The sequence below is a fragment of the Cicer arietinum genome, chromosome 8 (genome assembly GCF_000331145.2).
Source record: "Cicer arietinum cultivar CDC Frontier isolate Library 1 chromosome 8, Cicar.CDCFrontier_v2.0, whole genome shotgun sequence".
NCBI classification, from domain to species: domain Eukaryota; kingdom Viridiplantae; phylum Streptophyta; class Magnoliopsida; order Fabales; family Fabaceae; genus Cicer; species Cicer arietinum.
Window position 1 is genome coordinate 4,806,601 of NC_021167.2, and position 13,091 is coordinate 4,819,691.

The window sequence follows — 13,091 nt, forward strand, 5'->3', positions numbered from 1 at the left end:
CTGAATAATTTAATGATCATAACATTTATTATCTTAACGTGCAATGTTTGCTATCAAATATGCCCGATCCGTTTGGCCACATTGGCCATTTCAAGTGTAAGCAATCACTCAAAACGAGTTCATTTATCAGCCTGACCTCATGATGGGACCCTTATACATGTATGGTTAGCAAAACTTTCGTGTATACTGTCTAAGATTTGAACTTCATACCGGACTTAAGTCTCAAGCGGATAGGATTCAGAGGAGTCCATTCACGCGAACTACCAATTCCTAAAGATAAAAGAAATCTAGTGTCTCACATCATCTCCTCCTCTTTCACTGCATGTATTCTAGCATTTTCGCGGTCCTTCTTAAATATACAATACAATGGTGTGTAGCACAAACAACACAATCCAAATGGAATGGCCATCATTGAAAGAAGTCCTTTTGACAAGGCAAGAGCCTCTGCTGAAGATCCTTTGATGGGATCAACAGATTTGGAATTGTAGCCAAACATTCTCTCAGAAAGAATTCCAACCAAAGGAGCTGCAACAGAAGAGAATGAGCCTTCAAAAGCTCTATCAAATGCATAAATCATAGTCCTGTGTTTGACTGGTACTACCTCGGCAAACATAGGTCCATTTGCAGCCGTAGCGTTCCAGCTTATAGTTAGACCCATGAAAAAGAGCGTGATCGAAAAGGTAAGAAAACTAGTCACTGATTGAGGTATCACCCTAAGAAGAAACCATGAGAATGGAATTCCCATAAAAGCGCTGAATTGTGCGCACATGATACGACCTGAATACGGGTAGGTTTGTGACAGTTGATCAGCTATTGATCCTCCTATGAAGGACCCCATTGCACATCCAACAGCAAAAAGACTGAGAAGTGTTGCTGAAGTATTATTATCAAAACCTGCACCAAAGTTAAGTTCTTGTATTAATTAAAGATGCTGCTAGTGATCTTAGAATACAATTTTGCAAAGTTGCATTGGCATCTTAATGTACAGAACAAAAGTTTCATGCTCACCGATTAGTTCGAACCACATTGTGAAGAACACCATGGCAGTCCATGGTAGTGATCCAATAATTCCCTGTAACACAATTATTTGAAATGTTTTCACTTTGATCACAGATTTAGTGGCTGCCCAAGAGTACATCCAAGTTGATGTTACACTAACATTGCCATTATAAATAGTATCACCCCTGCTCACACACACAAAATCTGATTTACCAACAACTACAAATCAAATATTTATATAAACCACTCAGTTATTTTTGAGTTAGTCATTTCGATTCAAACAACGACAGTTTGGAGGCATTTATTTAAGAGGTCAAAATGTACAAAAAGTATGCTAAATTTCGAATCTCGATTCCATAGAGTTAGGAGTATCCTACGTTCATGAAGTCAGCGGCTCGACATTGTCCAATCTTGCATGAAATGTGAGGCTTGATTGGATGGTGCTGAGCTACTGGTTTCACGAATATAGGAGACTCCTAATTGCAAGGAATCCATTTTCCTCAACATGGTGATGTATATTACAGATTGTTCTTCCTTACCTTTCTGAACTCTCACTAGCATCTTGAGTGGTAGAAATTCTTTTTTTTGGGTCATCTACATATAGTAAAACAAGGATTCCAATTAATGCACTCAAAGTTGCCATCATAACGAAGGCGCATCGCCATCCTTCAATTCCCCAATAATGCTGACCAGCCATGACTGTAGCCAGAACACCACCTCCTACGCCACCTACGTTACCGATAAGGCTTAGGAATCCAAATCCAGTTCCCCTCATTCCATCATTATAGCTATCAGCAATGAAAGACTGCAGTGCTGGAATCACAATCGCCAAACCAAATCCATTTATCGCTCTCCAGAATGCAACCTGCAGAAAATCGTGACAAGCACTAACAGCAGCAGTTGATAAAGCCCAGCAAAAAATTCCCGTAGAAAGAATTGTTGGCCTATCATAGTTAATAACGAGTATACCGGCTAGAGGAGATGAAAGTCCTTGAACAAAATTCCTTATGAATGTGAGGTAACCCAAATCAGAAGGTCCGGCATTGAATGCTTCGCTAACTTCTTTGTAGACAGATGGAAGAAGATTCTCGTCCGCACGCTCCATAATAGCGGCAAGGTTGATAAGAATAAGCGAAAGAGAGACTCCATAAATCTGTATTGTTGTTCTGTGGAAAATAAGATATCATGGTAAGTAGCTGCAATTCATTATATATGATGGAAGTCTATGACCTCATTTTTCTTAATATCACATAACTAAAGGCTTTTTGATGAAATTTTCAAATTAATACATATATATATATTTTTATTTTGGGTCTATAATTAATGCATATATTTAACCCTTTGAAGTGTGATATATGTTAGATTATAAATTGTTCATGATGCTAATGATCAAGGTTGTTTGCATGCTATAACTAACTAAATACATCTCTAATACATTTCATGCCTTGTGTAACTGATGCTTCGTGAAAGAGTAATCATACAAAAATAGTTTATTAGCAAATTTTTCATAACTCCAATTTCATGCCTGGGGAATTTCTATAGCTTTTCTATCAAGATTTCACATAATAAAGGAGGAAAAAGGCGAAAATATGCATTAAAAAGCCATTGGGAATTTCTTTAGTCTAAGAGTTACTTATGAGTATGTAAGTAGTGGCAAATTCTAGGGTGGATAGGTGGTCTACTGTGACCCAATGCTTAAAAATCACTCAAAACTCTAACGACGATAAACAATACTTTTCGAAACTATAAGGTAACGAATCTCTTCATATTTAGGGTTGAAATGGTGACCTGATTGGTTTTGGTTCGACGAGTTGACTTTTGAGGGACAATTTTGTTTTCTCCTATTTTTATTGAACTAACATCGATATAGTCATTGTAAAGACCAAGACAACCATTAACTTAAACTTCCAAAGAATGTCTTCTATCGTAGTGAGAGTTTCAAGTGACTTTTTAAGCATTTGTGTACCATGAACTACATCCACCGTAGCATTCGCCTACCAAGTATTAGAAATAGGATATATATTCAATATAATCCATGAAGAATTCTTCTAAGTTCTAACTATATAACAGAACCAAATCAGTCTGAATTAGAATCATAAATTTGTTTCAGAATTAGTCAAAAGTAAAAAGGGTAATGTTAGTTTACAAAGGAGGCGATGCAGTTTAGAAAATCAAAAGAAGATTTATATAGTTCTGAAAGGGCTAATAAGTGTAATTTGTTGGGTAGAAATGAGTGTTGTGTACAATATTGAATTAAACATGTGACCGAATCAAATAAAAGTGAAAAGACAAAAATCGTAGATCACCGAACCCAAAGAAAGAAAAACGTATGTTTTGAAAAAGAGGGGAGAGAGAAATACTCACTTCATGGTTTGGGGAGAAGAATGCGTGGGATTGGAAAATGATGATTTGGACAAAGGAACATGTTTTGAGGTTCGAATGAGTCTCATAATGACAAACGAAAATCCAAACAAAGAGAAACTCAGACCAGCGTCCTTGGCGGATCTGATGTAATTAACTAACAACAATTATAACTAAACATACTAAATGAAAACGAAAATTTACGATGTTCTTGTTTTTATATTTTGGTACGAGGATGTACTCCTTAATCTTTTTAGCAAAATTTTGCTCCGATTTATCGTTTCTAAAAATATTTATAGATTTAAATTATATATCCACACTGTAGTAAAATACATTATCAACGTTTTTATATTTTTTTACACGGTCGTCAATTTCAGTTGTCAAATCTTTATAAATCGTTTATCGTTTATATTTTAATAATTATAATACCATTAATCAGAATCAATCAGCCGATCACGTATATGGTCGAGATGAAATCTAAATCGGTATTTTGAAGATATTTTCAGGTGAGGCTTTTTGAAACTAATTGTAATATTTTAGAAAAATTATTATTTAATTTAAACTTTATTTTCTAGATATTTTGAAAGTGAATTCAATTATTAAATTATTGCAATCGAGTTACTTGTATAAAAAATTTAAAGACTATAAATCAAGACTAAATGAAAAATATTTAAATAGTTTCTTATTGAGCCCAAAATGAAATTGTTGATTGAATTGAAATCTATAAAATTTAAAAAGAGACTAATATAATTGACATTTTAGCTACTAACAAACAAAATAAATACATTTTGAAAAAAAAAATGATTTATTTCCCTAATTTTAAAATTGAATAAAAAATAACATTTTAAAGGTTCAAAATCACCAATTTTAAGCTAAATATCACCAATTTTGGGTAAAAATTATTTACTGAGACCAACTGTCAAGGAATATAATAATTGAGTTATAAAAAATTTGCTTCTAAAATAGGAGATTATTTTTGTAAATATAATAAAATAGTATATCAGAAGTGCAATTAATTTTATAATAGTAGATCAGCTCAGAATTGCATTTAACACTATTTGATAATAAAATGTAATATCTAACTTAATATGCTGACCAACACTTTTGCAATTTGAGCATTTTGGAAAGGAGTGAAAAATTTAATCACTCACATTTTTCTTTCTCCTCTTTTTTTTTTTCATCTGGGTAATAGAAAATAAATGATTTAAAACTATTTTTTGTTATCAGAAATCAACTCATCAGCATCATTTTTCTTTTATTCTTTTACTTAAATAAGCTATTTTCAAATAAATTTATATTTTGTATTTCTTCGTTATATTCTAAATTAAATATGATGTTGTTTTGTTATTTTTTGTTTGAGTGTGGAGTTTTGTTTGTCGATTTCATTGTGATGTTTTATTTTTCTGTTTCATTGCAGTATTTATTTTATTTAAATTGACAGATTAACTTAAATCAAAATAAAAAATATTCAATCAATAACTTATGTTGACACCTAATTTTATCTGAAAATATTAAAAATATTACTAAAATAATAAAAGTAAAAAATACAATATGCTGAACTTTTATTATGGTTAAAGAAAAAAATATAATTTTTTTATTCATTTAAAAAATAAACGAAACTAATCTAATAAAATGAGATTTTTGAAATTAATTAAATAAATGAAATTAAAATATTTGTAATAGGAAGGTCAATCCCCTAAAGCAATAATAACATATTTTAAGGAAATTTATAATTAAAAAAAAAAAAGCAATCTTATTAATTGGCTTTAATTGGAAATAATGGCAAATACATTTAAGTAAGGTGTACACCGCTACTTGACCCGTGTGTCTCACGCCGTTCGTCGCAATTCCCCTTCTTTCGCCGTCGTGGCAGTGAATTAGTCTTATATTTTTATGTGTCGCCGCCACCGCACGTGGTCCCTATTGGTTTACATTTCCCATTTTTAATGCTTGTTGTAATCCGCAAAGTGAGTTAGAGATGGTGGGTCATTGGTTGATCTATTAGAGTTAAAACCCTAATCTATTCAGTTTAGTAATTGATCTTACCTTCCTATTTATATAATGTAAAACCCTAAGATAAATAATTCAATAAATAATAAGATTTATATAATTAATTATATGATAACCGTTATAATATAGAGTGTTAATACGTTTTCAGTTCGCAATTGACGTTTGAATTCTAATTTTTGGTTCCATATCAATATTTTAGATTTTATTTAATTTTTCATTCAATAAAATAAATTGACGGCGATTTCTTTTTTGCATACAATCCATACGCGACAACTTCACATTTATCAACGTTGCATGTCTGGAGCAATGAATATTCTAATCACTTTAATTTTGTCAAATTTATAAGTATTTTGCCGTTATATACTAATAACTTGGATGTTGTCATTTTGTTCGCAAATTCATCATTTATAATTTTATCGAAGCTATATTTGTGTTATTTTTTATTGATGTATTATTTTACTATGAATGAATGAATATTGTTTTTAAGTAAAGGAAAAAACATTTATGCAATTTGGTTAGGGTGGATAACAGGTTTATGTATTATAACTATATTTACACGATATGCACATGTCAGAAATGTTAGAGACAAAATCTCTTAATAATATTTTAAAGATAATAAATTTTGATAATTAATGGTAAAAATATTTTAATTCATATCATTATCTAGCTAATTTGTGTTTTTGAGTAATTCGTAAGCTAGATTATAGTTAATAAAACAAGTGTTAATCAAATAGCAAAACCATTGTCTCTCTATCTCATATCAAAATTATCATCAATATATTTGCAACAAATGATGTCTTGCATTAAAAGTATTAGCAAACATTTTATGAATCAATGATAAAAAAATAATGTTATAAATGCAAAAGGAGTAAAATTTCATGAAAAGATTAGTCAACTTATCAAGAAAAATGGTGTCTTAATCATTTCTTACTATTCAAAAACTGAAGGTCTACCTTCAAACACTCTTAAGTTCGTTATTAGATTTGATGATTAATCTTTATAAGTGTGTTTTTATTCAAACCAATCTCATTCATCTAAAGGTTTGTAACTAGATCCCAAAATAAACTTGTAAACATTCTCATCTCAACCTACAAGTGTAAAAATAAATTGTGAATGACTATAACTGGTGTATAACCAACAATGACTTATAACGTAGAGAAATTAAGTTGAGGTAAGGAGATAACATATTGTAAAAAAGTTTAAAATGGGAGAAGTGTAAGGTACAAAAGGTGATTTGTTTTTCAAGTATTTTAGTGAAAAAATTCACTAAGTCTAAGGACTGAACGTAGTTTTAGTTGAGTGAATCATGATATTTCTTATGTGTGATTATCTTCTTTAACTTTTTAGCTTATATATTTTAAGTTTATATCACATATATATAGTATTAATTTTTTTATTGCACTAACACTTCAGAACATTATAAACTCAATCTGCTGTAAGTTTTCACCTTGAGAATCATTTATCTTAAGTACAAATGAATTTTTTTTATAAGATCACAATTTAAACCCTCATTTCTTGCTACTATTATTTCCACTTCAAGAAAGTGGTCATCTACTATTCATCCCGTTGAATAAAAATGATATATGTGCTCTCTATATTTAACGAATATTCACCAAATAGATATTAATGGATATAATATTTTCTATGCCATATATAGAATCGATATATGAGTATTTTGCTAATTATATTTTCGATGTCTCATTTTAGATGTCTCATTTATCATTTTTTATTTGTTTCAAATTATTTATTATTTTACAATGTCAATACAACATTAATTACTTTTATTTATTTATTAATATATCATTTTAATTTATCAAATTTCTCAACTAACTACAATCAAATAAAAATATTAGAGTAAAAAAAATTCAATTTATCATTCTCTTACAAATCATGTATAACTCAAATTAGTTTTACTAGTTACTCCCTTCATCTCAAAATTAGTGTAGTTTTTACAATAAAAATTTATCTCAAAATAATTGTCATTTATAATTTTTAATACAACTTAAATTATTATTTTTATACTACCTTAAAATGATTACTATATATGTCACTTCCAAAATATTATTATATATTGCATAAATAATATCAAAAAATTAATCAATAATTAAAATAGATAATTTAATAACATAACTTATATTTTTATTTTTAATTATTACATTTATTAATTATTACAAAAGAATTTAAACAAACTAAATAACGTATCCTGTTCTTTGTCCAAGTCCAAGAAAGAACGTAACATGTTTATGATATTCGAAAACTTGACTGGAGAGTTGAGAAGGAGGCATAATAATAAGAGCATCTCATCTCGTGTGTATTTGTACTATCAAAAGAATAGTAATTGGCTCGCGGAGTCATGGGATTCATGTGCCCAGAAAGAAGGACCGCAATTTCGTGTTAAACCCGACACGTCAAACGTGGTCCCCCCACCACGTTGTTCCTTTCCTTTCTTTATTATGGATTTATGTGTCGCACGTGTGAAGCCGATTGAAACATTGTTGTAGGGGCCCCACATACATCTCCTTCTTTGTTCGTATTTCCCTCACTCCAACTAACCATCACGTCACGTCAGACCTAACCTCAATTAACGGACAACGGGAGCCAGCTTGTTCCCAATTTCTCTCTTTCATTTCTATATATAACATTCTTTAATTAAATTACAATAATTAATAGTAATATAATTCTTTTAATAAATATTATTATTTTTATATATTTATTTTTTAAGAGAGGTAATTAATATTTTATTTATATTATTTATTACTAATCATAGAAAAAATATAAATTAATTAAGTATATTAATAAAAATAATATATAATATAATTGAAAATTTAAAACAAATCGCATAAAAACAAATTTAATATCTTAAAAGGGTTTTATGTATAAAGATAAATGTAGTGTCATTAATAATTTATTTATCCCTCAAAATTAACATTTTTAATTTACATAACTCAATGCCCCATACTTCATTTAATTTAATCAACTCTAGTTGAAAAGAGAAACATTAAAATACTCTATTTTATCCGTTCAAATTGTAACACATTACTATTATATTATTAATAAACATGTCACATAATAATAAATAGAGGAAAGTTAATAAAATTTTGCAAGTTGTAAGTAGAGATCAATAATCAAATTTTAAAAATAAAAAACTAAAAAAAAATTAATCAAGTTAAGATGATCAAAAGTATATTTAAGTTTAATCTATAAAATATAAATTCAATTTGTTTATATAAATAATATAAAAAAATTAAATTAAATTTATTTATGCCTCTAACTAATACTACTAATATGTCCTGATATCATTAGTTATAAAACTGTCTTTATATATACATATATATTAAAAAATATAAAAAATAAATTTAATGTATCAATTTTATGTGTAAATGTTATTAAAATATTATTTGTATAGTATATTTAGTTTAATTTTTTTGGGTTTTTAAAATAAATTAACAGTATTAATAAAAAATATATTTAAAGTTTAGAAGTTCTAGTTCAACTGACATGTCATTTATAGACAAAAAAAAATATGTTTAAGAAATAAATAATAAACACACTTAATAATTTCAAAATGTATTTATATTTAATGTTAAAATTATATTTTCAAATGATAACTATAATTAAGGACAAATGATTAGTGTTGATAGTGCATAAGACTTGCCGGAGAGAATGATATTTTTTTTATGAATTTGAAGAGAGGATAATACTATTTTTATCTTTAAATATAAGATGCTATGGACAAAATAACTAGAATTTAAAAAAATGTCAGTTGCATTAAATATTATCATTTTTACATATTTACTCATAAAAAGAAAATTAATTAATTAATATTAAAATTAAGTTAATATTAATAAACAACTTCTATAGTAATATGAAGAAAAAAGATTATATAATTAATAATTGAGTTAGTTTCATATTAATCCATCCACATCAGCGGTCATATATTGTATATTAAATATTAACTAAATCAATAGTACCATCGTATCATTTAAATATTAGCTACACAGTTTCATTAAAATCGTATTATTTAATTATTTGTGAATTAATTTAATAATATCAAAATATATCAATTTGTAAATGTAGCATAAAAGTCTCCATATTAATATTATATAATTAATATTTATTGTTGATTATAGTAAAGGATATAAATTAAATAAATAAATAAAATTATTATATGATTGAAAATTAAACTAAAAAATTAATAAGGGGCTTATATTTAAAGGGAGATAATATATATTAATATGTATTATCCAACCGTATGCATGAACCTTTGGCACGGTAGGGCCAAGTCAATGTTATCCTTAGCTCAAAAAGTGGTATTGCTATTGCATAGAGTTTTCAAATGTTTCATTTCACATGTGACACTATAATTTATACTACATAAAATCCAACAATAATCAAAATATAACATTCATTTTCTTCTGTCAATTTTTTATATACACGAGGAGTACATACAATGTCTTGCGATCGTGCACTTATGTCTATTCTAATATATGTTGAAGCCAATTGGCAATAATATGTAGATGCTAATATCTGTGTGGGTCCCATTTTGGGATGGTTCTGCTGTGCATCCCTATCTTCGTTTCATCACACAACGAAATTTGCATGTGGGCTGCAACTTACTTTGACCAGTGACCGGTCTAGTCTATCATCAATTTTTATATTTTTTTATTACCAAATTTTTGCTTCGTTTTCTAATAAATAAATAAAAAGTGACTAGTGCCAGAAAAAACAATAGTTACATGATACCCAGACTCGCAAATCATAAGAAATCTCTGTCAGTTACTCCGTAAATTTTTCGATTCCTTCCATCAGTATATAATTTTTACCTGACACTCTTGTCTGGAACAGTTGCAATTGAGGTCACAGATTCATCTACACTATACAATTTTATAATTTATTTACTTTTTAATATATCTAAAGTTATAATTTAAAATTGTTGTATACAACCACATTTATTATAGTAATATTGTGAATGAATTTTGACCCGTTAGATCTAATTCAACTAATAAATATAAATATTGTAACTGCAATCGTAATTTGACACTATAGTTAAGTGGCCTTGGAGTTTGATGTGGGTGAGTTTTGGCCGTAGAATTGGAGTGTGGTATCAGTGATTAAGCTACACAGTGTTACACTGTAACAATGATACTAATTGTTAACCAACAAGTCATGTGCTATTGATGAAGGAAGGTTGTGTTAGGCCTCTGATGGCATGTTTCCTATTTCAATTTCAAAGAAGATGATTTTTCACGCTTTTGTGGTGACACAGTTTGGAACAGCCAGAAATGGTCTAACGAATAACGAATTATTATATAGATCAATTGAGTTGAGTGTGCGCAAAAATATCAAACTCTATCAATAAGTTATTTATTGGATTGCCTAAATTTGATGCTATTCGTTCATATTAGTAATACTAATGCAAATGTTGTCTAATAGTAATACTAATATATAACCGTTTTATTCAATGAGTTTGATTACTTTTTAAAATAAAATTTAATTTAATTTGGGGATATACACTCTTATCTAAGATCAGTTGAAATCACTAATTTTATTGAAGATTTATGGTAATTTTTACTAATAATCTACCAATTGAGAAATTATGAACTTAAAATTCAAGTCACAACATGAATGGGTCAATTCATTTATACCAACGGCAATTGATAATGAATTTAGATACTTACATGTTGTTGTGCTTATTTTATTTTTTATTTTTTTATGTATTGTTTCTCATGATATTTATTATGCGGTAATAATTTTTTAAAGTTGTGTATAGAAATGAATAAGAAATCATATTTGAACACCAATACACTCTATTATACACTGAGATAAAAATAATTGAGAGATCCTTAATGTTGTAATAGAAATAGAAATAAAATAAAGATTTTTTTTTCTTTTATATTTTCCACATTTTTATCTTCTCTGTGATTAAAATCACCAAAAAGTAAAAAACTTAAAGTTTAAAAGATTCAAATTTTAAAAAATTATTGTAATAAATAGATAACATATAGCTAAAAGTGTTTAAAATATCAAATAAATATATAAGCTAATATATCAATTTTGCTATAAGAATACTTCAATTTACTTCAATGAAGGCGTCTAACTGTTTGTTATTGTTTTCTTCTTAACAAATTTGTTATTCTTATATTGTCATTTATAATTTTTTCAATGAAAATTACTATTAACAAAACTAACATTTTCTATTCCTTCTTTCTAGTATTTGTAGTAGGACAACCCTAAAAAAAAATGTAGAAATATCACCTATATTTATTAGGCTGAATTTGTGAGGAATTTTGGTGGGGTCCATCCCTGTTATCTCCAATCCAACCATGATCCATAAAAATAAATAATGGAATAAAAAAAAAAAGAGTAGTAATAATTAAGGAAGTGAAAACTAGGAGAGTGTGAAAAGGGAAGAGAGAGAATCTAAAATAAAAAAAGGTAGCAAACATTTCTTCTTCTACATCTACACACACTAACAAGCACAACACATCACAACACAAAAAAGAAAGAAAGAAACTTCAACTCATCAAAGCCTTCTCTTCCTCGTGACACAAATCACACAATTCACCGCTTATTTTTCTTTCTTCTCTCTCTCTCTCTCTCTCTCTCTCTCTCTCTCTCTCTCCACACACTCTCTATCTCTTCATAAACCAGAACACAACGGACTTCGCCGGAACTATGACCGGCGGTGGATCGTCGGGGAGGTTACCAACGTGGAAGGAGAGAGAAAACAATAAGAGAAGAGAGAGAAGACGAAGAGCTATTGCTGCTAAGATCTATTCAGGACTTCGATCTCAAGGAAACTTCAAGCTTCCTAAACACTGTGACAACAACGAAGTCTTGAAAGCTCTTTGTGCTGAAGCTGGTTGGATCGTTGAAGAAGATGGCACTACCTATCGGAAGGTAATTTCCATGAATCTCAGATCTGATTCACTAAAATTTCAACTAGCTTACTTTTTATTATCAATTTTACTTGCTATATATCTTGATCTGCGTTAATTCATATGGTGTAAATTTCAATTAAATCTTCAAATCGACCTTAGTGTAACCTAGATTTCGTGATCTAAGTAGTTTTAATTCACCGTAATTAGGATCTTTGAGCTCCAATATGTGTCTCAGATGTTGCCGAATCGTTATGCCGATGTTTTGACATGATTTGAGATTCCTTTTTAGTACTGTGACTCTGATACAAAAAGTATTTTCGGTTTTTATTTTCTAAAATTTGTGTTCATTTTAAATTGCTAATGAGGAGATTGAAGATTCGTGTTGTGAATAATTGTGTTAGAGAGAAGATAGAAGTATAGTTAGAGAGAAAACATTTTCAAAATTTCTTAAAATGCTGAATCTCTTTTGGAAAATTGTAAAAGAAAATGGTAAGTAAATTATGTAGGGAGAGTTGCATTTTACATCACTTATGTTAATGCTGTTTTGCTCTCCTGTTTCACCACAATGTCTTGTTGCTGAAACTGGTTTCTGCATAATATAAGCTACTAAATTGGAAGAAATTAATAATTCTTTGAAGAATTGTTGATGTAAAATGCTGCAGATAATTTTGATTCTTGCATAGGCTAATATGAGTGAATAAATTTGAAACAGGGAAGCAAGAGACCACTGCCAAATGAGATTGGAGGAACTCCACCAAATATGAGTGCTTGTTCTTCGATGCAGCCAAGTCCACAATCGTCATCGTTTCCAAGTCCAGTACCATCCTACCACGCGAGTCC

General features: G+C 28.9%; 2 protein-coding genes across 2 annotated transcripts in view; one reads left to right on the forward strand and one right to left on the reverse strand.

Moving 5' to 3' along the window:
• Positions 1–5: 5 nt before the first annotated feature.
• LOC101490771 (putative glycerol-3-phosphate transporter 2) lies at positions 6–3,642 on the reverse strand. Its single transcript, XM_004511952.4, has 4 exons — positions 3,364–3,642; positions 1,539–2,165; positions 1,009–1,184; positions 6–894 (listed from the first exon to the last, which is right to left on the reverse strand). The coding sequence occupies exons 1-4, from the start codon at positions 3,447–3,449 to the stop codon at positions 296–298; spliced, it is 1,488 nt and encodes a 495-aa protein (XP_004512009.1). The 5' UTR covers positions 3,450–3,642; the 3' UTR covers positions 6–295.
• Positions 3,643–11,832: 8,190 nt separating this feature from the next.
• LOC101491101 (protein BZR1 homolog 1) overlaps positions 11,833–13,091 on the forward strand; it is a 3,678-nt gene continuing 2,419 nt past the window's right edge. The window contains exons 1-2 of the mRNA XM_073364395.1: positions 11,833–12,270; positions 12,964–13,091. Coding sequence (XP_073220496.1) covers positions 12,046–12,270; positions 12,964–13,091 — 353 coding nt within the window. The 5' untranslated portion in view covers positions 11,833–12,045. The remainder of the gene's footprint in view (positions 12,271–12,963) is intronic.